A 27,992-nucleotide genomic window follows, 5' to 3' on the forward strand; every position below is an offset into this window, starting at 1 on the left:
GCACGTTATCAGGACTTACCCAGAACAGGTCTAGCTCAGGTGCTGGTTCACTGAGACGTTGTGAGAGCATTGGCTGGCTATGAAAGCTGAGCTTTTTTTCTTTTTATATTGTACAGCAGCTATAGATAAACCCAACTAGCAGCAGCATCCTATCCTATATCTTGTCTGCAACACACGCTCAGAGATCATTACTGTATTTCACCTACTTACTGACAAATGCATCATGCTTACAATAATAAGCTGATCAGCGGCTTTGACGTTTTACACTCAGCATCTGAGTTGATTTTAAGTCACTTTGACTTTTAAATTAAATTATCTCATGCATAGAAACAAAAGATGCAGAAGAACACAGCGAGGATTCACAGAACTCGTAATCAAGTACTTATTAACACATATATATATTAAGCTTTAAATCAAAAACAAATCTTTTTTTAATATATGCACTCTATACGATGCAAAACATTAGCATGGTCTAGCTCTCAGTCACACACAGTGCTCTGCCCGTTATACAATGTCTGCTCTACTGTTATACTTCTTCCCTTTTAAACAAATGCAGGTAGACTAGACTCTTTAAAAAAATACAAGCTGGCCATAGCACTGTGGCTGAGCTGCCCTCCTTTATAAGTGAAGGAGTTCTAGTTTGTTACATTAGGAAGGAGGGAAATAATATTGTTTGGGGATCTTAGATGATCTTGTTCTCCAGGGCTTCGATCCTTTTTGCCACAGCTTCCAGTGAGCAAGAGTTAAGGGGAAAAAATGACAGTGCACATTAGTGATTCATTGCTCAAGTCCTCCCCTGGCTTGCAGAACAGATAATGAATGGAGCTGCCTTGCTGGGAGCAGGTAGCGGAGGAATGCTGTCATCACCTACTCTGGCGTTTCCAGAACTGTTCAGGTTGATGAACTTTTATTGAAGGGAGAAACGTTCGTGCATGCACACACGCTCACATGCACCTATAAATTTACTACAAAAGGAAAAGTAAAAAATGTGAGAATGATTGGAATGTGTTCTGAGTGGTTGACAGAGAATTCCTGACCTTGAGCAGTATGGGTTGCATGAAGAGTGGAGCAGAGTGCTTTTCTTAGAGTTATATAGTGTGTCACAATTTTCTGCTCTTTTCACTAATTGCTTTTCATGATGTGCCTGGGAGTGGCAACCCACTGGGTGAGAACTACCGATTTACTCTGACCTTTTGCATAACATAAGTCGTGGATTTCACTCAATTTGAGTTAAAGAGTAGAAAATATACTGTGCAACTGACATAGCAAAGCACAGAAATGTGTGAATAAATTAGAACATTGGTTTTAAAATTATATTCTCTCCTTATTCTCAGTAATGAAAAATCTCCCTAGCCCTGTGTGAGCCCCCCCAAGGTTTCACTAATTCCTCTCCCCGTGAGACATTTGAATCTTATTCACAACTTTTTTCTTTTTCTTGTTTCTCTTTCAGTCACTTATTCATGGTCTTTGTGCAATATGACAGGACCCAGCATGGCAGAATGCAGTCCCACAAACTCAGTTCAGATGGGATCCAAGTCACCTCAGTGCAGATATTTGCAGTGAGCAGTTACATGAGAGTCGGTCTCTCACAACTGAGGTTTAGACAGCTGGGAGAAATTGGACCTATCCAGTCCTCTGACTGTTGGACCTATCCCCTTGACTTTATCCAGACCACCAACTATACAGTCAGAAGTGGTTTGCTGTAGAAGACCCTCTCTCCCTCCAGCGCTGTGGAGGAATTTAGGCAGCCAACTCAGATGTTTGCATTGCGGACGTTTACCGTCAGATAAAAAGAATCCTGTCCGTGGAGCTGTAATGACTGAGTGAATCAGCTGCATGTGTGCACCAGCGGTTTCGTCTGCTCACAGTCCAGTGTTAGCCACTGCTGCTCTCAGCCCTGGACTCTGGCCTGCTTCACAGGACCTGCAGCTTGCATCATCCCATGCATGACCCATGTTTCCACAGTAGTCACATTGGCAGCATTTAAACATCTTTCTAAAAACTGACCTAGGTCTTGGTTCCTACAGCCCATTGCTGTCTTGCAACAGTTTGATGTATTCTACTTTGGCTCTGTTGGCTTTGTTCTAGTTATTCTGTGTCAGACCAGTAGCTGTGCACTCTGGTGCAGGGACTCTTCCTGTTATACACATTTATAACCCAAGTGTCTTGTTTCCCAGCTTCCTGAACATCCACTCAACCTCCTTCCCCCACGTGTAGACTTTCCCCACTGGTCCCTCCAGAAAGCACAACCCAACCCACTGAGTTCTGAACAAACAAAGCTTCCAAAGGATATATTTCCGCTGCAATGAATTTATGAGGTCTTCTACTTTGGTCTGGAACTTCACAATAGATTTACATTCACATGGATCTTCCTCTGTGGATCAGAATATCAAGAAGATGGGTTAAGTGGCACAAAAAAAAGGATTAAATCAAAATCACTGAGACAAGTGAAACAAAGCAATTCTTATTTTCTTTATCACAAACATGAAGGAAATCAAAATAACATTCCTCCTAATTATCTGACTGATCACTTCTGTCTTTAACCTCAGATGACTAGAGTGTCTCACATTTTCTTGTTATATAGGCCAGGCTCTGTGCAAAAAATGTCTTTCCCAGATTTCCAAGTTTCCTGAAAACCCACTGAGCTCTACTACTGATGCTTAAAGTTTGCCCCAAAAATTTGAATCTGACCAAATACAGTGCTCAAAACAATCCCTGTTTGCCAGTTTTCTTCCCAATAACATCACCATAGTGGGCCATACTCTTTGCTGCTCATGAACTTTTGTGAAATAAAACTTTGGAGGCACTGTTTACCATCTGAGAGTCAAGACTTGTTTGAGCCTTGCTTCAGCACTCCATTTCTTCAGCAGGCAGAGCGATGTGCATTAATCAGTTTGCTAATCTGTGTCAATAATTTACATATGTTCTTCAAGAAAAATTAGCTTAAACTGGAATAGGAGCAAAAAAGGGTACTGAGATGACTGGGAAAAGAAAGGAGATGTTTACAAGACCACACTGAGTCAACTCAACTGCCTAGCAAATGAAAGGAGTAAATAGGAGATGGACTTTTTAAGGGAAAGGACATCACTTGCACAAAAACGCAACAGGATTAAACCAGTCATGAGTAAACTAAAGCTGGATATTAAGAGAAGATTTCTAGCCATCTGTTGATAAATACAAGCTGCCACTGGAAATCAAACAAATACAAATATTTCCTTTCCTTTCTTTTTTTTTTTAAACTCAAATGTTATGTGATTTTTTTGCAAACAAGTACTTTTTCTGAAATTTATTTTTACTTTTTTTTGAATGCTGAAGTCTAAATGTATTTGCTTTCTCAAAAGACGTTTAAATACAATATGTTGGGGGTTTCCATATAGGTCCCATCATCTTCTTGGATCGACTCCTACTTTTTAAAGTAGCCATGGCAAAGAGAGTCTCTATCTTGCAAGCCTGGCTACCAGGCTCTGCAGACACAGGACCCTGGAGAGTGTTGTCCCTCCCAGACTTCCCCAGGAGGAAAGGAAGGTCCCATCTTTAAGAATCTGGAGAAGAGGGCACTTGCCCAGCATGACCCAGGACCTCTGTAGTGAAACAAGGAACTGAATCTGATTTTCCTGAGGCAAGGCCTTTAACTTCCCGAGTACTTTTTCTCTCTAATATACACTCAGGGAGAAAAATAGATGAGTCACCTACTGCTAGCCCACTAATATTTAGATGGATATGTCTTGGTTTTGGCACAAATAACAATGACAGAAATTGCAAAGAAAGGGAAAAAGGAGATTAACATTTGGCAATGTGTATTATTTCATCCAGTTGATGTTGTAGAGAGTCTCCACATACCATGAGAGCCGTGGAGGTCTCTGCATTGCGTGGGGCCATGGGGCACTCAAGAACTTTACATACTCATGGGAAGTAGAGCTGAGCTTGGCAGAGCTCTCTTGGGAACTAAATGAGCCCCATTGGAGCTCTGTGCAATGTATCTTGCTGGGAACTGGAAGGAAACTTTTGCCTAGCAGGATATAGGAGCACTCTCGACAAGAGAGTGCCAGGTTCCTGATGGGCCTGGCAGTGCAGCTCTCCGAAGCGTTGCAAGGTATTCAATGTCTTAAACGAAGCCTGAGTGTATGGGATTCACTATGATCTGCCTGATCAAGCAGATACATTGCAAAGGGCCAATATTTCATAGGAGGCATATGATTCCTTCAAAATAAAAATCCAAAATAACTGTGGTAGTTCTTTTTTAAAAATAATTTTTAGACTCGGGTTATTTACATATCAATATTCTTTAACTTTTATGTTATTCTTTACCTCCTCTTGTCATGCCTGTGTCCCAGTCAGTCCTCTCAGCCTTTGCGTCACTAGGCTATCTAAACCTGGGCAACTTAGCATTCATGTTGCCCATATTTAGACACTACGAGTCATGTGGAAGATACTAGATGCTTATTTTAACTTGAAATGCATCACACTTGTGGTGTCTGTTTGACTGTAGGAGCAGCCAGTGGTTAGCGAGCTTCAACTCAGATGTCCAATTTTGTGATTATCTTCATATTAAGCCAAATAAATCAACCCTTAGCTTCTCTTTTAAGAGCAACTCTTCTTTCCCTATGTCGCTTTTGGCTGTTCTCAGGACCTGGTATAGTATGAATTGTTACTGAAAAGGAAGGCAGAGAAGGGGAGAAGGGTGGAGGAAAAGGGAAGGAGAAGGCAGTCTGTGAGAGGGAGAGATGGATGAGGTGTAGGGGTGGCTGTGGTTCAGGTAACTACCCAAAATGTTGATGTCTCGTGATCCTTCCAAGCACCCTGCAAACTCAATACAGTGAGAATAGAGAGCTGTTTGTAACATCCATGTGAAGGGGCATTTTTGTCCTTCTGCTTCCAGCCTTCAAATTCTGTGACTAAATCCCCTCTCTCCCCAATCCCCCACTCTTACCAATGCAGATTTTCATTTGCAGCTTTTTCCCGATCTTGCTGATGGTTCGGAAGTCAGCCGTGTAGAAGTAGTGCTCGGCTACTGGTTCTGAAGCAATTTCCCTCAGCTCATCCTCCACTGCGTTGCCAACTCCCACAGCAAACATCCTAAAGCCTGCGAGCAATGGGACCCTGTCAGTTGGAGCATCTTGCTGCTCTGGTACCAACCCCCTGTCAGTTTGTACATCCTTGCTCACCTTCTGGACCCACGGTCTCCACACAGCTCTGCAGATGTTAATGGGAAAATTAACCCCTTTACCCTCTACTATTACAGATTTATTTCAACCAGGTCAACCAGGGTTCCAAAATATTTTTTGCAGGCAAAGTCTTACGAGAGTTATCCGGACAATGACCACTATCACCACAAGAACAATGTTCTGGAGATACAAGAAAGGACAGGCGATCATAACACCTTGACAGGAACATGCATCCAACTAATAGAGAAGCGATAATACAGCAAAAGGAAACAGTGGAAGTTTTCAAAATAGCCTGCAGCCACCATTAATCAACCTATGTAGTGGCAAAGTCCCCTGTGCAATGGCGACCTGTGGTTCAGGAAAATTGTAACTGAATCTCTTTCTAAAATTGCAACTTATATAGTCTGTCAAGAGCAACCCCTACTGAGAGCTAAGAACATGTCCATGTACTATGCTTCACTGCCAAGAGATTGATTGGCCACCTCTGGCTCCTACCTGTTTCTGTTGAACTGAACTGCAGTTTTCCCATTGACTTGAATGGTGATACTAGTTAACCCCTGCTTCGAAATATTTGTCTCTACTTGTCTGTGTCTAGACACTGGTAATGCTTTCCTCTCCTCCCCTTTTCGCCTTGTCTTTCTACCTCTGGAGGTGTCCAATATTTGTTTCTTTCAAAGTTGAACTCAAGGAACATGTTTGGAGTCTAGTTACAAGCATCTTGTTATTTATCCCACTGAAATCACTTATGAGCAGGTGTTGGAGATTTCTGTGTAGGGACAAGAGAGGAGGAAGAAACAAGGCATAAAGTTTTATCATCACAGAGGAATAAATTCTATAGATACCGTTTATAAGGACCTTTTGTTTTGTAAGAGCCGAACATCCACATAACATATCAACTTGCTTTGTAAACATCAGCCTCTCATGAGCTCGTACCTGACCTTTATTATTATGTGCTAGCCCTTAGTCCCATCTAGTGGTCGAGACCAAAGTTAAAAGGAAGTAAAGGGTTTAGCAATTCATGAGTGTATTCACATGGGCTGCATCCGTTTAACACAGAGAGGTCAGGAGACTGGGAACTTGTTCAGCAGGTCAGCAAAGGGGCAGATCTCAAGATATTTATACTTCACGGTGGTTAGACATATAAATATATCAATATGTAATCACTGTGCACTTTTACTATTCCAGTAGAAGCTGAAGACAGTTTATTATTAGTGTGTCTGGGATTTGGACAGGGAGTCCACAGTAACTCACTTAATCTGTGTTTCTGCTTTGTTTATTGTTTTATTTCTTCTTTTTCTTTTCCGGGCCTTAAGACTGATACAACCAAGCCACACTTGGCCCTACAACTCCTGTTATTCGCCAAGGGGCTCTCTGATGGTCGTCTTTGCCTCACCATGAGTGCCACTGATGCTGACCTGACTTTCATTACCAGCATCAGACAAATCCTCAGCTTCTCCCTGCGGTTTCCTTCACATTTGTGTGAAGCGTGCTACACCAGCGTGCATCCCATACCAAATGTGTGAAACTCCATCCTGCCCAGCAGAGAGACCTCCAGCAGACTTAGATCAAAGACACAGAGGGGCTGTGGGAACAAAAACCAGCTGCTGGCAAACCACGATTTGTCTGAACCCCAGCCAGAGTTGCTCCAAGTTCTTTATGAATGTGCAAGGATAGTCAGGCAACATCTCGACAAAGTCCCTGTATAGTAACCTGTTTCTATCCTAAGTAAGAGACACGTCCAGGGAAAGAACCATACCGAGGTTGATACTAGATGCAGCACCTGGTCCAAGGGAGAAACAAGCCACTGAGAATTCAGGAGACCTACCTAAGTCTTTGGCTTTCTTAGCAGCATCAGTGATGTAATCTTGTGACCGTCCATCAGTGAAGACTATGCCCACCTTGGGGACCCCAGGCCTAGCTCCATTGATGATGGAAAAGGAACTGTCAATGAGGTACTTCAGAGCCTGGCCTGTCATCGTTCCTTTCTCCATGTAGGCCATTTTCTTGACTGCTGCTTTGATGTCCTTCTTGTTCTTGAACTGCCCCAGTGGAAACTCCTGTCTGACAGAACTGGAGTACTGAACCAGGCCAACCTGGGCCTGTTTGTCTGACACCTCCAGTGAGTCCACAATTTGGTTGATGAATTTCTTCACCAGCTCAAAGTTCTCAGGCCGCACACTCTTGGAGCCATCGATCAGGAAAACGAGATCCAGAGCAGATCCTGACCCACCACTGCAAGCTGAAGCAAAATGTAAGAAGAGGGCAAAAGAAGACAGCAACTAAGACCCCTATTAATTATGTAGGAAAATATAACCCTAGTGTCATTTTATCGTTAATGAAATAGGTTTAATCAATCGAAACTCAACAACAGTTCACACCAATGCTTTCAAAATAGTTCTTGGTTATAAGTGCATGCTTTCCTTTTCTGCCTTCTCTGAACAGAACATGTTTACCCTGTCTCAATCCTATCCCCACCGTACCACTGCATATCACAGCTCAGCTCAGTGCAAATGAAAATCATTACATACCGCTGCAGGTCTTCCCATCACTGTTCAGCGTGAAACCCTCTTTACAAGCACACTTGTACGCTCCTGGGGTGCTGATACAGATCTGCTCACAGTCGTGGTCTCCAGTGGCACACAGGTCTGACACCACTGCAAGCAAAGGTGCAGATTAAAATCAGAGACCGTGCCAAGGCTTCTCAACCCAGAGCCTACTCGGCCCATCCACAAAGCATGATATTTGTCCCATACGCTCAGCGATGACTAAACCCGCTCTGCAGCAAGGCAAGGCAGCAGAGGTCATTACTCTTGGATAGCGACTGAGATACAAGAGGCAAGGAGAAATTCTCACAAGTCTCCTGACTCTAACAAACACAGAGCCAGGACTAGAAATAGTCTCCATACTGAGGGCAAAACCCATCTGTCTGTTGAGCATATCACAATATACTTCATTCTCCAAAGCTAGTGGTTGAGATTTGGTTTCCAACCTACCATCTGTGCTGGCCAATACCCATTTTTTCCAGCTATGTAGTTCAATTACGATTAGCAAGTTCAGCCTCATGTACAGTTTTCTTTCCTGGATGGGATTCATGTCCAAACATACTTGGACTTCACTTCAGAGCTACCCTCGCATGTGCAGCTTCCAGATTTGCTCTCTACAAACATTTCTGCCTGCTGATCTTAACCTGGATCTGACTCCTGAGATGCTGAGCAAACAGAAGCTGAATTGCAGTAGTCTAAGCCAGCAGCGTTCAGTGACTGACAACACTGTTACGGCTACAGCAATGATGATGGAAAACACACTCAAAAGTAAACAGATCTGGTTGAAGCAATTCATTTACAAATACCAAGGAAATCTGTGCAGAAAACTGAGCATTTCTGGTTCTATCATAATGATGGGAGGTGGTGAAAAGTCTTTCGAAGTTAAGGGGCTTCTGTTCATTATCTCAAGTTATTTGTGTTCTGCTCTGCATGTATTTTGTACTTCTTCTGGCTTTCCCAATTCACATGTATGCATATTGTGCCAGCACCGGGAGATCTTTCCAGCAGATATATAGCTCATGTAATTAGGAATATTACTAACCATGCCGATAGCTGTAACACTGGGCTCTCAGGCTGAGTTCTCTGAAGCCTACAGAGATCTTACTAGTCTAACTAGTGGCTGGATCGCCAAGGGTCTCCCTTTTTCCGTTGTGTTTGTTGAGCATTATGGGAAACAGCTTGGACAGTGCTGCACAGTTCTTCCTGCTGTCAGTACCACAAACCGTGCTTTGCAATAGCAGGTGGTGTTTGGGTACATCTCCAAGGACGGTTTTGTGCAGCTGCTTGCATAGCACGATAACAGCCCACTTGGCAGTTAATATGGTGCTATTCTCTGGTAGCTATAATAATCCTTAGCACAACGCTTCCCTCGGATGCATCTCTGAGGGTTTTCACCACAGGGAGAACTTTGTCACCTGCATGTTACAAATTTGAAAAGCAAGGCACAGAAGATTTTTTTTTTCTCTTTTCTTTTTGAATGACACCAATGCCAGAACTTCAAAACACATTGTCAGGCCTCTCCGTCTCTGGCTGACTCCTGACTCCGGGGCAGCCAACACAAACTCCCACAAATATTCATGGCCTGGACTCCACCTTCTCAAATTTTGCCTCTATCCCCCCTTTAGTATGTAGTATTTGTTCCCCTCTTTCATGAGCTTCTGGTGCAGTGACACCTGATTATAATACATGAATCACTTTATATTCAAAATTTTCCTCCTTCCTGCAAAGGAAGAAATTTTCCTTGACAAAAAGCCGCTCACCCCCATCATTTTCAGTCTGAAAGTTGACTCATGAAATTTTACACCTCTTGAAGAAATTGGTCTCAGAGAGTTTTACAGGTCCATCTGCGTGTATGTGTTTGCAATGCCTTGCCATCGGCACCGTGGTGTATCGCACTTTTTAAAAAGTGTTGCCACACGTCTGTGCTTCGGCAGGATGGGTGTGCGAAACCCCCAGGCCTCTCTTGCTGACACATAAAATGGATATTTATAGACCACCTCCTACAGTCTTGTGGGTATGTTTGAAAGTAATAAAGCTTTCTCACTCCATTCACCGGTTCATGTAGGAGTGAATATGCGTTTGTAGGATAGTCAGGCTCTTTTTATATGCTATGCAGAAAGGCATTAGATACTGCACCAGCCAGGAGAGTTTCCTGCCTCACAAGGCTTGCAAAATAACCAGCATAGTCAGGCAAAGGCGGTTCAGCCTCTAGCAGGGAAGTGAAACCATCTCTTGCTCAACTGGGAATTTGGAATGCAATACTGGTGTCCCCAATACTGGGGAAATTACAAGCCAGATTCTCAGAACTGCCCAGATAGGCTTAAACATAAGGGCAATGATTTCAGCTCTACAACGCTCATGTTTTCCAGGTTCTTTTTCAATGCCTCAAGGAGTACGTGGGTCATGTTTACAAACTCTTCTGTGCCAATGAAGTCTGGAGACTTCTCTAATTAAAACCTGAAATTCCCTAAACAAAACCTAAAATTCTTGAAAGGCAACTTCAAAGAGCATCTGTCTTCTGTACTGCTTCATGCTCCTGCAGACCAAAGTCCTTGGAACAAGAAAGCAGACAGATGAAGGATGATCACACATACAACTTCCATGTGAAAAGCTTGCTGGCAGCCACTTGTACCTCTTGGCTAGGAACCCGGGGTTGTGGCGAGGACTTACCACAGAAAGCTTCTTGAAACTTGTGGGTCAGCTTCTCTATAACACTGTAGCTCTCCACATAGTCCACATGGTCATCCAGGGGCTCGCTAGCAATTTGCCGCAGCGTGTGCATGTCCACCCGGCCAACCCCGATGGCAAAGATCTCGATGCCAGCTGCTCTGGCCCTTGCTGATACATCCTGCACTCCATCCTGGGGACGTCCGTCAGTCACAACGATCGCCACCTAGGCAGAGGAGGGCAGAGGCAAGGTGTATGCTTGAGTGGACGTTAGTATCACTGTTGCTTGTGGAAGAGGCTGAGTTAGTAAAGAAGGTTTCACATTTCTAAAATTAAAGATAAAGGAAATGCCACCCCCTTCTCCCCCTCTTCCCATTCTTCCTGAGATCACACAAGCCATTCTTTTTATGTGGCGTTTGTTTCTTTCTGCACTGGAAAGGTTAAACTGCCATGGACCTGACTGATTTAATTAAGGGACAACTGCTGCATCGTGCCCCTGAGGAAACCAAAGTAGAGGTTATGTTCTTCATAAGCAAACTAATGCTCAAGCCAAACTCTGTCTTCATGAACCCCCAGCTGACACTAAGGACAACTCTGACTCAGTATGGGACTTCAAAGAATCTCAGGAAATGTAATGGAAACATCATGAAATGAAGACTTTTCCCCATTTTATAGATGGAGAAGACGAAGCAGAGAGAGGGGAAGAGATCTGCCTAGGGTCACAATGTGTGTCAGTGCCTGCTGTGATTTCTGATTCCCTGTTCCACAATAAATAGCAGAGGTGAAATCCTACCCCTACTAACATCAGCATTAAATTGACAACTGGTTTAAGTGGGAACTGGATTTCACCCTGGATTAGATGGAGCCCTGAACCAGTGGAAAGCCTCCAAGAGTCCTGCTCCTGTTGCTGCATTGTCCATTTTCCTCTTTATTTTTCTTCTGATAAGTGACATTGTCACAAACCCTTCATTTTTGTTCTTTGCCAATTCATCTGCTCCTGCCACTTTTCCTTACAACTGTTTTATTGGGACACCACTGTCAACTCCAAAGCAAATGATTGGGATGTAATGCAGTATGGAGAAATATAATCAGCAAGAGCAGGTGAGCTGCTAAGCAGAAAAAAACCTCCACATCACAGGCAAATACCCTCAGTAATTTAGAAAGTAAAGAAACATCAAACAAAAAAGACAGAAAAAAACCCTGTCTGGCAGCAACAGTGAGTTTGAATGAGCTATCATCTGGTCATCAAGGCAGTATTTGCTATTCTCCTCTATGCCATATATGCTCTCCATCTTTCTGAAGATAAAATCAGACCCACCAGCTGCTCAGTTAGGACAGCGTGATGGCTGTTTTACATCCTCAGGCAGGAGAAAAGTAATCTCGGGTAAGGTCAGGAGTGGGGTTCCCTGCCCCATGCGCCCAAGGGGCCTTGGCCATGCAGCTGAAGTGTCTCCTTCCCCCTCTGGCCACCCTTCAGCTGAGGGATGGCTGAATGCTGCAGTCATCTGCCCCGGAGTAATACTGCAATACTGAAGCAGTCTGCCGCCCCGTTCAGAGCTTTCTTCCTACGCAAAAGAGGGGTGAACCAGAGCATTTCAATGTAGAGCATTTCAATCTGGTGCAGGTCTGTAAGTTCAGGTGTTTATCTGCACTTCCTAAGGGCTACAAAATAAAAAATTCCTAGTAGCATCACAATTCTGTAACAGGCTGCTTCCAAGGGGAAAAAAAAAATAAATTCAAGTATTTCTCTTCTGCTTGTGGCCAAAATAAGAAAAAGTGTCACCGTGGCAGATGTCAGTGTGTGTTGCAAAGGGGAATGGATATGAAAATCAAGGATCGACCAGAAGGAGCGCCGGAGTTGTCCCCGGAGCAGCAGCCAAGGCGGGGCAGAGCCAGGCGCGCAATTGCGCCTTCCGCCAGGAGAGGGAGCCCGCGGCTCAGCAGCGCTGCTGCTGCCGGCGCCCGGCGGCTCGGAGACGGGGGCTGCCGCTAGCGCTCACCGAAAGCCAACCTGCCAGGAAAGGAGAGGTGTTCTCAGGCAGCTTCTGCCAGCAACACCGCCTGTGAACAGCTTTCTGTCAGTAGCTGCGTGTCTTTCTTGCAGTGTTCGTCACAGGATGGAGGTGTCGCGTGTCTTCCTGGCGTTTCTCTGTCTAAATGAAGTGGTTCTCCAAGTTTAATCGGTTCCTTTGGTTCTTCGTGTCAGGGTGGCATCTTCACATAGGCCTGAGCCCCAGGCATGACCCAGAGGGTGTCTGGTAGCAGCATCCACATCTGGATCTGATGGGAAAGCGCTTCATAACACATCTGTGTGAAAATCTACTATAGAGCACTCGAAATTTGTGTTGCTTTCTGACCTGCTGTTGGAGAAAACAAAACTTCTGGGTACAAAGAGTCTGGATCAGGCATCGGGAATTAATCAGTGAACCCATGGCTAAAATGAGCGTAACAGTGAATCAGACCAAGCGCCAACCAGGCAGGGAACCTGTCTGTGACCTTAGCCAGGACCAGGTGCTTACAGAAAGAGTCTGAGAAATAGAGCAAGTATAAAGTGATCTCGCTGTCATATGTAGTTATCTTGATAATTAGGAAATTCTGATTTTTCTTAGGATTCCCCTTCCAGACCTTTGCCCTCCCTGCCAGACGGAGGCAGTGAGTTCCAGCGTGAAAAAAACCATCCTTTTGCTTTAAACCTACCTCCAAATTATTTGCAGTCACAGGATCTCTGTAACTCTCTGTGTTATGACCTTGTCTCATTTAAAAAGCTGAGAGTCCTGGTATGTGCCTTGTTTGGTAGAGAGCAAGAGACAGGCTGGAGGCCAGGAGTAACCGCTGCATCCTGGAGAGGCTGACACTGCTCTGCAGCGTAAGGCTTGTGCTGGACTCAGCAGGTAGCCATGTGAGAAGAATTAAGAAAGGGTGAACGCTTTTGCCGTCTCAAATAGCTGAACAGGATCTCCAGTTTTGCCCTAAGGAAACTCAGAAACTTTTGCTTTTCAAGGTCAAAACTTTTACTCATTTTAACTACCACATTTCATTTTCCTGTGAATTCCTAACTTTCTGAATCCTTCTTGTGTTACTTCTGTCATATAGAAATCCCCCATGTTCTCATGACACAATTTATTCTTGGTTAACTAAGACGCCAGAGTGTTCACGGGCATCCCTAGGTATTCATATTTCAGGGTTGCCATGTGCAGGCAAGCCAGCAGCTAACAAGGTAGCTGTGTCTCATTATGCAGTGTATAACGTGAATGTTGTAGCAGCACTGAAAAGGGAATCGGGCAGAAAGTTGAATAAGCCCTTGAGTTTCTCAGCAATTTGACAATCTATTTGTTGTTCTTCCTAAAGAAAGATAAAAGCAATTGGGCACCCCTGTAGTTTTTGATAAAGGTATAAACAGACTTTACCCTGAGCTCCTACAGAAACAAACGGTGCTTTTCCCTGTCCTGGGGTGACATTTGCCACACAGAGCACAGCAAGACTGAATGACCCTGTGATGCTTTGACCAGTGTCCCACATGGTTGACAATCATAGCACAGATTTTCACAAGGTCTTGCTGGATTTCTGCTGTGTGAAGGAGCAAGGACTGTGTCCAATGTTTCTGGAAGCTTCACCTCCCTAAATTACTGCGTGACCTCCCAGGCAGATTACAGGGCCACCCTGAGCAGCATGAGGGTCACAGAAGGGAAAAGTATGCTGGACTTCAAGGCATTGTGGAAAAAAGTGGAAAAATAACCAGCGAACCAAGGAATGCAAATGGTTGTAGAGTCTCCCACTTTGGAGGTATTCAAAAGCTGTCTGGATGTGGTCCTGGGCAACCAGCTCTGGTGGCCCTGCTTGAGCAGGGAGGGGTTGGTCAATATGACCTCCAGAGGTCCCTTCCAACCTCAACCTTTCTGTGATTCTGTCTCTTTGACCAGATCCAAAGTGGAAGGAAAGAGGTAAAAGCCTGTAGTGATTTTTTTTTCTTTTTTAACGCTTAAGATAAATCATTAAAAAGATCACTACTATTCTGCTTTTTTAGATGTCCAGGAAATAAGGTTTCAGGGAGATAAAGCAACTATAGAGTTCTTTGTACCGCTGTCCACAGCAACATTGATGCTTTAGCCATGACACTGCAGTAAGCCACTAAATAAATTTGATTTTTTTTTAAGTGTTCAGATACTTAAACTAAAGGCTTGTTTGGCATATTAGTAGGGAACAGCAGCTCTTACGTGTATTGAGATGACAGGAAACCGCAAGGATTGCAAGAGCATGTTGAGTTGTCTGGCAGCCCAGCTGCAGCGTAGACAAGAGCAGAAAAACAGTGCACACGGAAAGGGGTTACTTAAATGGTGTGGAAGAGATTAGTTAGATAAAGATCCAGGCATTTTCGTAGACAGCTCAGTGAAAATGTCTCTTCAATCTACAGTAATCGTCAATGCTGCGTGTAAGGTGTCAGGCTGCATCAAGGAAAAAAATAGAGACTAATACTGAAAGTATTAAAATAGTATTGTATAAATCAGGACTCTCCCCCAGTCCTGACCTAAACATGGTCACCTTGTCTTAAAATAGACATTGGGGAATTAGATAAAGACAGGAGAAAATAAAGAAATATGGTGAGATGTCTGAGGGTTGTGAATGGATTGCATAGCGGTCCTAGAGGAAAATGGATCTAAAAAGATCGCATTATTTGTTCCATCTGAAAGGTAAACGATAAGAAAACCAGTGAAATGAATGGGAGCTGCCTTCACGCAACAAGACTGGCAATCAGACCCCTCCTTTAGGATCCTTCATTCATAACTCAGGTACCATTCTAGGTGCAACAACTGGCCATAGGTTTCCTGTTTCTTTATTTCCTCCATCTACTGGGTGAGGACGTCTGCCCAACTCAGAGATCTGAGGGCTCTGTGGGTGTTGCTGGAGCTGTGTCAGGGTTGTGCTCAGTGTGGGTCACTGGTGCCATGGAGGGCACTGGAATTGCTCTTCCAGTAATGAGCTCCTCATGTGGAAGATGGCAGATACATGGAGCAGTCTTAACTCCCTTTGCTGTTCCTCTGCTGCCCTCCTTTGCTCACAGGACAAATGTCGAGAATAAGAGAATGGCTTCAGCCACCTTGGTGCCCCTGACTGTTTTCCCCTACAAGAAAATCTTCTGGACTGATGAGGGTAGGAGGGATGGAGCCTGGGGAAGAGCTACCTTGAGTTGTCAGGTCCTAAAGGCCACTTAATGGCAAATTAGCAACTGCCTGCGATTTCTGCTGATGTGCAGCCACGCAACAACTCCCAGGTTTTAGAAAGAAAACTCTGGGCACTAACTGGCACCCTTCATGCACCCTTCTCCGTCTGTAAAGGTGCTTTGAATGGAAGGCTGATCACGAGACACATCTCAGAAGCAGATGTTATAATCATACCTCTAGCGAGAGCTGAGCACCTCCAAGGGAAGGAGCAGCGTCCACCCCCTCCTGCATCGCTACCACATTTACTGTTGCACAGTGGGCAGCTCCTGCTGACACCGTAGGCGGCAGGACAAGCACATCTGAACCTCTCTCCTGCTTGGAGCTTCTGGCACGTCTGGACATTGGAACAGTAATTAATGTAGGGAGATGAGAAATGAGCTTTTTTGCAAGGGCGTATTGGAATTAGTGAGAAGTAAATGTCTTTTTTTGCCTGTCCGTACTCAAGAACTGAAATGTTTCTGTGGTCTGACATTGAAACTGTTGGGATTTTTTTGTGTTTTCTTTGTTATTAAACAATTTTTGCACTTCAATCAGAGTAAAAATTTCTGAAAAGCAGAAATAGATATTATCACCCAGATAATTATTTTTTTGTTTGTTTCAGTTCAGCTGTCTGGTTCCGTGCTAAACAATACCCAACAAAACCAAACATTTCCCGTTACTTGTTTTCTTCTGAACAGAAGGACACTGTTGGTGTGTCTAAATGGATGATCCTGCTTAGAGGAGACCTGCAGCTCCCACTCTGCTCACGTTTTTCCACCACAGCGCTCTGGCCAGGCTGAGATGGCAGAAGGGCTCTGCTGGAGACTTGTCACCTTCCCACCAGCTCCCCTGGAGCGGTTTCAGTGCAGGAAACCTCTCTTTCCCATGCAATATCTGAAACAGCTCTTCAGTGAAGTCATCCATGAAGAAACTGGGCAGCCCTGAGCTCTCTGAGAAATGAGCCCTTTCCAAAGCCCTTTGGGAGCAGCATGGATCGCTGTGCTGCCTCTCCTGCGACCCTGTGGCAGCCTTACTGCTTCTGGGAAAGAGGGGAAAAAACCCCACGCCTTGGCAGCAACAGGCAGTTGCCTGAACCTCCAGAAAATAGCAGATTTGAGCTAAAGGCTGAATCCGCACTTAATCTCTTTGAAGTAGTTCAGTGAAATGAATGAGAACAATTAGCCTCGCACCTAAAGGGTTTTAAAGCTCTTTACTAAAAAAATAATGATAATAACAACATAATATTAATAACGCCTTGCAATTTTGCAGTGGTTTCTTTCAGTGAACCTCAAAGAATTTGACAAACAAACCAATGTTACTCCTTTTGAAGAAAAAACATTGCAATTAGGTCTTGGAGTTCCCCTGCGAGAGCTGGGCTATTATATTTTGCATCAGGTGACTCCTAAGCTTGGGTAATGATGTGATCATGATGGCTCATCAGATGAGCTTCTCTCTCTGGAGCTGATTGCCAATGAGACTCAGTGAAAATTTCTTGGAGTCTAATTTTTCTCCTGTTGTCACTCTTGGTTTTCTTCATATTGTGTCAAACCAGATTTAGGCTAAGGATACATAGAATTTTCCCTGCTGTGAATCCCTCAATAAAAGACCCTGTGAGGATGAATTCATTCATATTTGCAAGTTGCTTATAGTTCAAGATGGTGAGGGGGCACACAAGGCATTTAATTAGATCATCCTTGTAGGTGACAGCCTCATTTTTAGGGGTATCTTGTGAATTCCAGACCAGCAGAGCCTTCAGGTTGCTGATTTTTGTGGTTGGCAGATCTTTACCAGTGCCTATTTTTCACTTTTCAGTATTATTTTTGACTTGTCGTCCCTGGGCATCTTTTCCATGTTCTGCTCTGCCTTCCCTAGAGCATTACTAGCAGTGAGAGAAATGGAAAGTGACTGATGTTCCAAAAATGTTGTAATCAGGAGAAAAATTCCAGGCTTCCTCGCTCCAACAGCTGGGCTTTGTCCAGCTGGTGGCAAGCTCTAGCTGCTTGCTAAAGCCTTTGCTTATTTGTCTTGTCCAGTCTCACAGGAAAGAGGCAGTGGAGCTGGCCTGGGACACAAAGGCCTAGGAAGCGTGTTCACCATGTTCAGCTAAAACACATATTGTCAAGAATATACATCCTCCACATGCTCAGAAGAGGGTTTTCCTGATGACGGTCACTGGACTGAGGTTTGGTTTCATTTGTGGTCAAATCCACAGAGAATGAACGAGGTATCTGGGGAATAGTTTTTTTAAAGACTGAGCTTCCTGGACAGGGAATATGGGTCAGAAGCAGTGATGCCCATTGCAACCACGTGTAGAATTAAGCTGACCTTATACCACAGCGTTAAATGCTAAATGGTGAGTAAAGTCTGTGTGCCTGAAGAGAATACCCAGAATGGAAAACATAGCCATCAGCCAGCCTCTGCAAAACTGGAAGAGCAGTGGAGGACACTGGAACAGCGCTTTGCTTTACATCTGCGGGTGAAAGGGGCCACCTCAAAGGAAACTTTCAGAAGGTTGCCTCGCTTTTTACTATGGTGGATTCTGAAGCATCTTTATTACAATATTTTGGGGCAGATGAGCATTGTTCACGCCTAGCAAATCTGGCTGAGTTCATCACCTCATGGCGGTAAGGTGTTGGCACATTGGAAGCGGGGAGCCATGTCCCAAAGGACAGACGCTCCAGGCAGAGAGGAGAGCTACTGAAGGAAGCTGGATTAAATTTATCGTGACAACTTCTGGCCAGCTCTGCCCAAAAGAAAGTTGAGCTTTGTTTTCAAGAAGAGTCGGGAGGCTTCCGCCTCCCAAAGGTTTGTCACCTTTGACAATTAACCCCCGCTTGTCCCCACACAGTCAAAGCACAGAGAAAATCACCTTTTCTGATTTTTCCAACCACTCCATGATAAGCCACATGAAAGAAGAACTGTCAAGAAATGGATAATTTGCTTACCTTATTAAAATTGGGAGACCTCACCCTGGCCCCTTCTGAGTCACTAAAAGCCCTGCTAATGGCAAACTGGATAGCCAGGCCAGTCATAGTCCCAGTGGAGAGCGGCTCTATCCTCCGGACTGCTTGCAGGAGCCCTGCTTTGGTTTGGTAGGTCTTGAGGGAGAACTCATTCTTGACAGCACTGGCATAATTGATCACACCCACCCGGGTGGAGTTGGGGCCCACGTCCACCCCCTCGATCACCCGGGACATGAAGACTTTGACTTTCTCAAACTCGTGTGGGCGCACGCTTCGAGAGCTGTCGATGACGAACACCAAATCAGTGGGTTTGGTTCTACACAGGGTGCCTGGAAAGGATAAGGAGGGAGGAGAAAAATAAAAGAAGAAGAAAAGTACACTAGGAGGGAGAGGATGGTCTTCTTAGAGCAGCAGCTGAGGCTAGAGGACCTGCAAGCTTCCATCCTTTCTCTGCCTGTCTCAGAGAGGCCCAGTGAGACCACTTTAACCTAATAGTTCTAAATGTTCTTTTTCCTTTCATAGGAAAGCGTCTGTAAGAAAAGCACAGTTACCGGTTGACAACATGTAATTCCGAAGGAGCGAGTTGACGAGATACCAGCACTGCACTTGTGGGAGCAGGTTACCCACTTGTAACCACAGGCTATTGCTAATGTCTACAAGAAGCTTAATTCCGTTATGGCAGCATGGAGGGAGGAATAAAGCTGTGAACTGAAGCCTGTGCATGCACTTCTGCATCAAACAAAGTCTCAAAAGGAGTTATCGCATTCCGGACATGGATAAGCAATCCACATGGATATTAATGAATGAGATTATATCTTTGTCATGCATGACCAGCAGCAGGCGTGAAACTCAGCAGTTCAGACTCGGTTGTGAATCCAGATACCCAGATTAACTAACCAACGTGACATGAACCGGTCTCCTGTTTTTCAGCTAGTGGCACTAGTAATGAAATACTGTAACACAGCAAAGACCAGCACTGTTTTATTTCTGAGAGCTGGTGAGGGAGAATACAGTAGAGAGATGTAGAACCATGTAATTGATAGTTAATCTCTACAACCCCATAGTAAGACATGGATATCCACTGTAAAAAGTAAATGGTATAAACAGGAAGCATTAGCAATGCAGAGCTGAGTGATGGGGTTTTTTAATTTCTCATTTGCATGCTGTTTTCCATCCTAATTTTCGACTGTGGCAAAACATAAAAAGGGCTGATATTTTTTATGATTTTTTAAATGAATTGTCCCATTTTCCCCACCAGATCTATAGGATTCTGTTCTTTTAATTTTTTTTCTATCATTTCGCCTGTCTCTGCAGGGGCATCAAGTGCTCTGTTAATATTTGATTTCGCAGAGAGGGACGATATAGGTTATATCATAAAGGAGATTTCTGTGGACAGATTTTTAAATGTGAGCTTTTGGGCCAACAAATCTGTTCCAAATTATGACATAAATATTATAGCTAGTCCTCAGTGTGAAATCTAATGGAGCTTTCAGTCTTTCAGACAGATGAAAATAAATACTCTGTGATATATCCATAAAGAATATAATCAGGTTAGTTTCCTGAGAGACACTAATGCTGAATTTGCTTCTGGCTCCCAGAAAGGTCTCTCTAAACTGTGTGTGGAAGGGAAGCAGGCAGCGGTTACTTTGTCAGATGCTCTAGTTTCCACTAAAATGCAATATAACCTTTTCCCATGTGGGTGACTTTCGCTTTGCCACCATAATTCATTGCAGAGGAAGGAAAAACTCAATTGGCAGCCCATCTACAGTATCGCAAATCCCTTTACCAGGGGTTGGTTATGCCCATTTTACAGGTGAGAAATGAAAGTATAGAGAAAGGCTCAAATTCTTGCAATCAGTTCTTCCAGAAATAGAGCGCAGATTCCCCTTTGCCACTGTAGCTAATGAATCACCTCTGTTTTTAATGACAAACCAAGGAAGAAAAGGTTTTTTTCCCTAGGAACAGTTGGATCCAGTAGAAGTTTTGAAGTATATTTTCTTTTTTGCATGGCAGCTCTGTGATTTTGCCCTAAATAACATTTTTAATGTCTTTTTATGAGAGGGAAGTATATTTCAGTGAAATGAAGAGAAAAGAGGAGATAGCAGATGGGAGCTTTGGGATTTCAGCCTGTCTGGTCGCAGCCACTGTGCACACGTCAGGGTCTGCAGGACAGGCCTTGGTTATCCCCAGGAGGTGACAGTCAGGCACGTTTGCTCTGAGTGGCATCTTGACTCAGCATAGTTTATTTTAAAGTTGAATTAAACCAGAAATAAAATCCTCTTCTATTTTTAAAAATGTCAACACTTGAAGTTATTCAGGAATAGCTGAACTTCATGCACTGATCTAGCAGAAAATATCTCTTAGGACATCTTTGCCATATTCATTAAAAGAGCAGGAAACTTGCCTAGTAACTCAGAATTAAAAGGTGTTTATTTTAGAAATAGCAGTTGCTCACGGTAGGGGTGAGTTGAATGACTGGTCTGTTTAGTTTCCTGACTTCGGTAGCACTTAGCGGTTCTGCAGCAAGGGTAGCTCTCCCTTTCCAAATCACTAAGGAGAAACTGGTCGGTATATCAGAAAACTCCCCTTCGTAGGCAACAGCTAAGACTGCCGTCCCTGTCACGCCTATTTTACAGCTGTCAATCTGCCCAGGTATATGCATTATGCATCATCATAAGATCATTCAAGTATTTTTAAAACCCAGCAGTAATTTTTGCCTTGGCTCCCTCTCCTGGTGGAGTTCCCTGGGTTGGCTGGAGCGCCCAGCAGCCTCCGGCCCCTGGCAGAGGAGATGCTGCCTCGCTACCAGGTCCTTGCTGACGCTAACTGCGGACCAGGAGTTAGAGAGCGTGCAGCCTCAAAGAGCAGGCAGCTCATCTCCCGTCTGGCTGCTCTACACCCCACTTGGAAAGACAAACAGAGCAGGATTTTGCTGAAGAATGGATGAAGTAAAACTTAGGAAAGGCCCATCCTCCGCAACATGACCCAGACCTTCCTGCTCAATGAGGTTAACCAGAGCTCGGGGTGTCTGGCCAGCTCCTCCTCGAGCTCCTGGCAAAACCAGCCCTCTGCAGAGCCGCGCAGAGAAGGTAGAGGAGAGCCCTTCTCCTGCCCAGGCCTCCTCCAGCCAAAAGCAGTGAGCCCCGAGGCTGATGCTACGCTGGGGTCTAGGGCTGACCTGATGCCACCTTTGCTGTGCCTCTTACAGACCTCCCACTATTCTCTAAAGCAATGCAACAGGCAGAAGCAAACACACCTCCAGGTTTTGCTGCCTTGGGAAAATATTTGAGAAAGCTCCTTTGCTTCCCTGACTGATGTCGGGTGTTTCTTTTTCCTTTGTCTCCTTCCCAGTCCCGAAGCAGGCTGGTGGCAAAGAGGTAGAGGACCGACACCGTGCCTCCCGCTGCTGAGCTCCCCACTTACCTCTCGGCTGCGGAGGTGCCCCGCAAACTCCATAGCTCTGGAGGAGAAGCAGCAAAGAGAACAGCAAGGCAGAGAAAATCCTGTCCATGGCTGTGGAGGAGCCGGAGGCTGGATGCAGAGTGGCAAGCAAGAGCCTTGGCCCAGAGGTATTAACCTGCCCTTCCTCGGGGAGGCATGGGGCCAGCCCCTGACACGTGTGAAGTGCCGGGTGGGGGGGCACCGAGGGGAGAGGGACAAGCGAGAAGAACTAGGAGAAAATATTGCACGAAGGTGGGGAGGGGGAGGATGTCCAGCCCTGCCGGCCCCCGGCCCCTCCACAAAGGCTCCATTGCTCAGCAAAGGGGATGGGAAGCTATAAAGAGACCCGCAATGGCGTGGTATGTGGGGAATCTGGGACTGTAACAGTGGGACCAGTGAAACCAGCCCTGGGGAACTGGGGTTAACCTGTCAATCACCAGCTCCCGTCTGCAAACCCTGGGCTTTGCCACAGTAAGCAAACGGTCTGCGGCGTGTCAGGCTTGTGTCCTTCCTGCAGCAAAGCCCAGGGAGGGGGCGGTGGGGGGGGGGCGGGAATAGGGTCACACAAATCCTCTCTCACTCATTTGCCAAGCATTTGCCAAGCACAGGGCTGGAAACCAGCCTGTGGGATCGAGGGGCTTCGCTTCCTTGGCTTAATTTGCGGGCGAATGCTTGGTCGCAGGAGGAGGGGAGAGGAAGAGGAGAGCAAGGCTTGGGGAGGCACGGGCGAAAGCGTAGGATGCAGAACAAATCTCTTCCTGCGGGGAACAGTTACTTCTCTATGAGGCTGTGCCCCTTGTGCAGGAGAGCAGGGAGGGAAAGAAAGAACTCAGTAGCCTAAACTAGATAAATAGACAAGAAACTCAGGATAGACAGACAGATTAGAAGTTTGATTTATTTTTTACAGCGTAGCGTTCAGGTCTGTACACATGAGGGAGATACAGCTCCTGCCACAAAAAGCCAATAATCTAAATCAACAAATAAGACTGATGATGCTGCAAGTGAGCAGAAATCCAATGTTTTCTTTATGGAAGAGCAGCAGGGAGCTTTGGTACTAGAGTAAGATTAATTTAATGATGGGTTCATCACAAAGCAGTGCATCTATTTTCTTTTTTTAACTACTGTATTACACTATTGTCAGTTGATTAAAGCCCTTCTCCTCTGATGGATTAGTCTTTGCTCACCTTTCTAGCTGCACACCCTTGGAGCACTCATCCATTTAATCTACATTGTGTTAGTGCAGTGCCATGGCAAACTACCTTTAATTCAAAGTCCAGTTTCTCTTCCCTTATCCAGAGTCACTCTTTACTCCAAAAGTGCTTCAAGAGAGACTGAGAGCTCCTGTGGAGAAAGGCTCTTTGATTAGGAAAAAAAGGACTTGTCCTTAGTGAAGTTGCCGGGCTATTCTTAACTCTTTCAACATTAAAAGTGTTAATTAAAATATTAAAAGATGGCTATGTTCTCATGCAAAATCAGCATGGATTTATCCCACTGCTGTCTTCCCAGGAACACACCATCAATCACAGGCTTTCACCTTCTCTGGAGCTAGCTGGAAATCTTTAGCCAGAAGGAGCAAATGCTCCAGATGAGCTTTTTTTTGCTCCCATTTCACCTCTTTCTGTCATTGAAGCCCTTTTCCAAGCTTAGTGGTATCTTATTTTATTTGCTCGTTATTTCAGAGGATTAAATTAAAGGGATATTTCAGAGCCCTGGGATTAAAAGGGCTACCATGCAGGATGTGAAAATTGCAGATTATGATCATGGAGTGTTATAGAAAACACATGCAGAACTTCACATATACAAGTGCATGCACAAAGAGCCCGGTATAAAACCTTCATGTGTAAATGCTTATGCTTGAGACTGGATGCATAAATATATAGGCATATGACCATACAGGCATATAAACGTGATTGCATGTATGTGCTTATGTATATAAATATGTATGTGTGCGTATACATGCAGACACATAACTCTCCTCCATGCATGGTTTTCATTGATGTGTTTACATATGCATGGATTTACATGAGTGCTAATATGTATAAATACAATTCACTGATATCCTCGTGTGCTTATATGCACACAGGTACGTGTGCTCCCCAGATATATAGAATAGCTATACCCACACCTTTACGACTATTAGGGAACAAAGTGAAATAAAAGCATAAAATCTGGGAGATTTTACCTCCGGCCCTGTCTACGATGGGGTTTCTCCTGTTGCTCTGCCATGCATACAAGGATCTATTGGTGCAGACAGTACTTCCTTGCCATGAATGGGGATCATTCAGAGCCCTCCGTAAATGAAGTCTCTATGGCTGTTCTTGCTGAGGAAACTATAAAGTTTCTCTGTGTCATTTTGCTGTTAATTAGCAAAGAAAGATAAATACATTTCAGGTGAATATTTTCACTAGCAGAGGTTGTGGCACACAAGCAACATTAAAGCTTTGAAAATAAGGCGAGAGGCAAAGGTGTGCTGGTTGCTATAGGTCTGCATTTATACCTCTGTAAAAGCAGTGTTTATTTTTAAAATATGAAACATAATTTTTTCCCCAGGCCTCCAAAAATGAAAACACTGGATTCAATATTTCAAGAGGAAAATATGCATTTAAAGCTCTTCCCGAGCCTGCTTGCAACGTAAACAGACAAACCATTAACGGCTCATGCTGGCCCCAGAGCGGCCCTGCCATTCTGCAGAGCTGCTATTGTAGGCTTCACATGTCCTGGCACAAGGAAGGTCTGCCTCTCCCTCCAACGCACTCACGTCCATGTCTCCTTACTAAAAAAGTGCTTGTTTTAAATACCAGATCCCCTCTTTCCTTCCACTGCTGGATGGTCAGCAGAAGATCCTGGTCCCACCTTGCTCCTGCTGATATCAAATGCTTCAGACTGATGGGAAATTGTTGTGTATAGCCAGGGAGTTTTTTCCCCAAACAATGGTCCCATTGTATTATTATCTGAGTGCAAATGGAGGAGAAAAAGCACGTAGATGCTTTGTATCAAGGCAAAGAAGGCGATAGTGAAAGACAACGCCTGCACCCATATGGGTTTTTCTGACCTGGGTTTGCACCCCGGTCCCTTGCTCTCCACATCTCTGTTCAGAATATGACCATTGGGACTATTCTCAGGATGGAGGTGATAAATATCATTTTTTGGACAAATCTCCAATACATCATGGGATGATCTGCTCTGCTCCACCAGCACTATGGGTAAAAGCACTTTGCTGATGGCTGCAGCCTCTGTGCTTCCACCAGCGGGCGGGCAGAGGGGCTGGAGCTGCTGCGCCCGTCTTGTTGCTTGCGTGAGACCATGGTTGCTGATGCCCGTTGTCGGCCAGCTCGGACGGATGAGCTTGGCTGCACTAAGCTTGTCTGCAGCGTCTGGATGTCACAGCACGGATGAGACACGTTTAACGACATGGCAGCGTGAAGCTCACCGTCAGAGTGCTTAAACTGCTGGGAGACTTCAGCTGGAAAATAATAATATTGTAAGTGCTTAGCAGGGCTGGAGAGCCTTTGCACTGCCCTAACAACTGACACAGCCTAACTACAGCCAAGGCTTCTGCCTGCAGGTGAATGAAGCCAAATTAAAATAAATAGCTTTCCAACGGCAGTCAGGTCCAGCAGAATACTCCAGTGTGAAGTCAGGAGATGCACCTTGTCCTCCCCAGCATGACCCATCAGGGAAGCATCACCCTCTGCACCCAAGAAAGGAAGAGGTTTTCCTTCAGTGGTTGATGCCTCAAAGCACTGTGCGATGCCCCGAACCTATTCATGGTTTGCTCACTGTGCTGCCTTCTCCTTCAGATCCTCCCCTGTTTTTCTAACAACCTTTCCCTGGTTTCTAAAATCCCAATGCTAAAATACCGCGCTGCTGGATGCCTTCATTCTTTGGATTGTAAAATCTGCCAGCCTTGGGATGGGCCAAGAAAGAGCAAAGCCCAGTTTAAGAATAAGTACGAAAAGTACTAAAAACCAAGCACATACTAAAATGGGCAGTATTACAGCTGGGAGAGGTGGTAACTTCTCATTTGTCATCAGACAAGCAAGTCTGATGGCATAAACTATAAAAATGCAGATTCTTTCTCTATCACCATGCGCATAACATTTCACAGGAATGTAGATCAGATGGGAAAAGCCAAGAAAAATGACATTTTAGTTTCAATAGCGCAGACATGCTTTGTTTTGATTTGGCATTTTACTTTTCCAATTTGTTTTGCTGAAGTTTTATTTTAAAACAGTATTTTAGTTTTATATTTACATATTTCCAATAAACATACCATTATTACATTTAATATCTTAGTATAAATTTCACACTGCAACAAACAAAAACGATAATATCAAAATGAATCAGCCCCTAAGGCGCTTCCATGTAAATGACCCAGAAGAATGTGAAGGTTTTCTGTGGGAAAAAAGGAAATTAGACTTCAGGGATCTCAAAACATTTCCAAACTTCCAATAGAGTTCAAGCAGAAGGCATTTAAAATATTGGATTTTTCTTTTTAAAGAAAAGCACAGTGTTTGTAGCCCTGGCCCATAAATACTTCTTAGAAGGGATCTGGAGAAGTGGCTAAGTCACACTAGCTGAGGCAGCGGAGCAAGAAGAGGGTTGGGAAGGGACAAGCAGCCAAACCCGAGTAGTTTACTGTTGATTTTTATTTCATTCTAAACAAACCTGTTAGTTGTAGTAAACACAGCTTTCTTGCCCTCCAGCCACCAGAAAACTCCAAGGTTTAGCAAAATGCTCAGTAATTTTTTCGTTGTCTCTTTCAGGCTTCCTTTGATGTTCCCAGGTGAGTGTTTCTGAGCTGGATTCACAGCCTCCATTTTTCAAATACTCAGAGAAATGGTGACAAAAGCTTCCATTTAGTCAAAGCTCCAATTCTTGAATTTATCCCCACGGTGTTTCTATTTCAGTTTGTTACAGGGAGTGGAGGAGTCCCTCCCAGCCTGCTTCATTACCAGAAAGGATATTTACTGCACCGCCACTGTATTGCGAAAGTGATATTTACAGCAATGGGATCAGTGCAAAGCATAAAACAAATGATGTAAAGGGTGAAAGACTAGGGAGAAATGAATGGCTTTAAATATAACCCTTTCGACAACTCAGGATCAAAAGAACTGCTGTTTATCCTTTAAGCTGCAAATGGCTGGCAAATATCCTTCTGCTCTGATGCTGTAAATAGTAAATGCTGTTTATGGCTAGTCAATGTTTATGTATTTTATGGGTCACATTTATTTCAGAGGGATCATTTTTTATTTGCTGTGTTAACCTTGCCCACATCTTCCCCCTGGGACCGAGTTGCCTCCTGGGCACTATTCCTGGCTCTCCCACTGACCACCTGCAAAACTTTGGGCAGCTCATGTCCTCCCTCCGTGCCTTGACTTCTCCACCTGTACGGTGCCACCAACAATGCTGGCCTGGCCCAGAAGTCCCTAAGGTTATATCTGTCCTACTAAATTGCTTGAATGAAACAGCAGTATAAGCTTTACCATTTGTAAAGATGAAGGTCACTGTGCGGGCAGCTCTTTTTCTCTAGGGTGAATGAGCCAACATGCCGTCTGGATCAAGGCAAACAGTACAAAAGGACCAGGGTAGGAAGATGCAGTAATAAAGACTCTGGGATCATCCAAGAAGAGGAACATCTTTGTAAAATAACTTTCACTAGCAGAAATGTTACAAAAATCCTGTGGGCAGACACAGGGATGAGAGAGATCCTCACCTGGAGTCCATGGGGACGCCTGGCCTGACGGATGAGCGTGCAGACAGAAAGCAAACAGCAGCAAAAGGATTTGGGCTGATGCACGACCACACTGCCAATCTCTGTCATTCTGGGCCCACCACGAGGGACAGCAGTTGCAGCGACATCGTTTGATTGATACAAGTGAGTAATTATCTTAATGAACTGTCTGCAGGAAAGCTAAAGTAAAGCCTGTCTTTTTTTATGATGTTCGATTTATTCAATTATAATGGTGCCTGTCCTAGGCTCTAGAGTCTGGACCCCGCAAGGTTCATAGGTGT

At 44.5% G+C, this 27,992-nt stretch overlaps 1 protein-coding gene across 1 annotated transcript; it reads right to left on the reverse strand.

Moving 5' to 3' along the window:
• Positions 1-682: 682 nt before the first annotated feature.
• MATN1 (matrilin 1) lies at positions 683-22,047 on the reverse strand. Its single transcript, XM_075522389.1, has 8 exons — positions 21,960-22,047; positions 18,519-18,865; positions 10,379-10,601; positions 7,694-7,819; positions 6,991-7,404; positions 4,931-5,083; positions 2,294-2,374; positions 683-732 (listed from the first exon to the last, which is right to left on the reverse strand). The coding sequence occupies exons 1-8, from the start codon at positions 22,045-22,047 to the stop codon at positions 683-685; spliced, it is 1,482 nt and encodes a 493-aa protein (XP_075378504.1).
• Positions 22,048-27,992: the final 5,945 nt, after the last annotated feature.

Source organism: Mycteria americana, chromosome 21, assembly GCF_035582795.1.
Source record: "Mycteria americana isolate JAX WOST 10 ecotype Jacksonville Zoo and Gardens chromosome 21, USCA_MyAme_1.0, whole genome shotgun sequence".
Lineage (NCBI taxonomy): Eukaryota > Metazoa > Chordata > Aves > Ciconiiformes > Ciconiidae > Mycteria > Mycteria americana.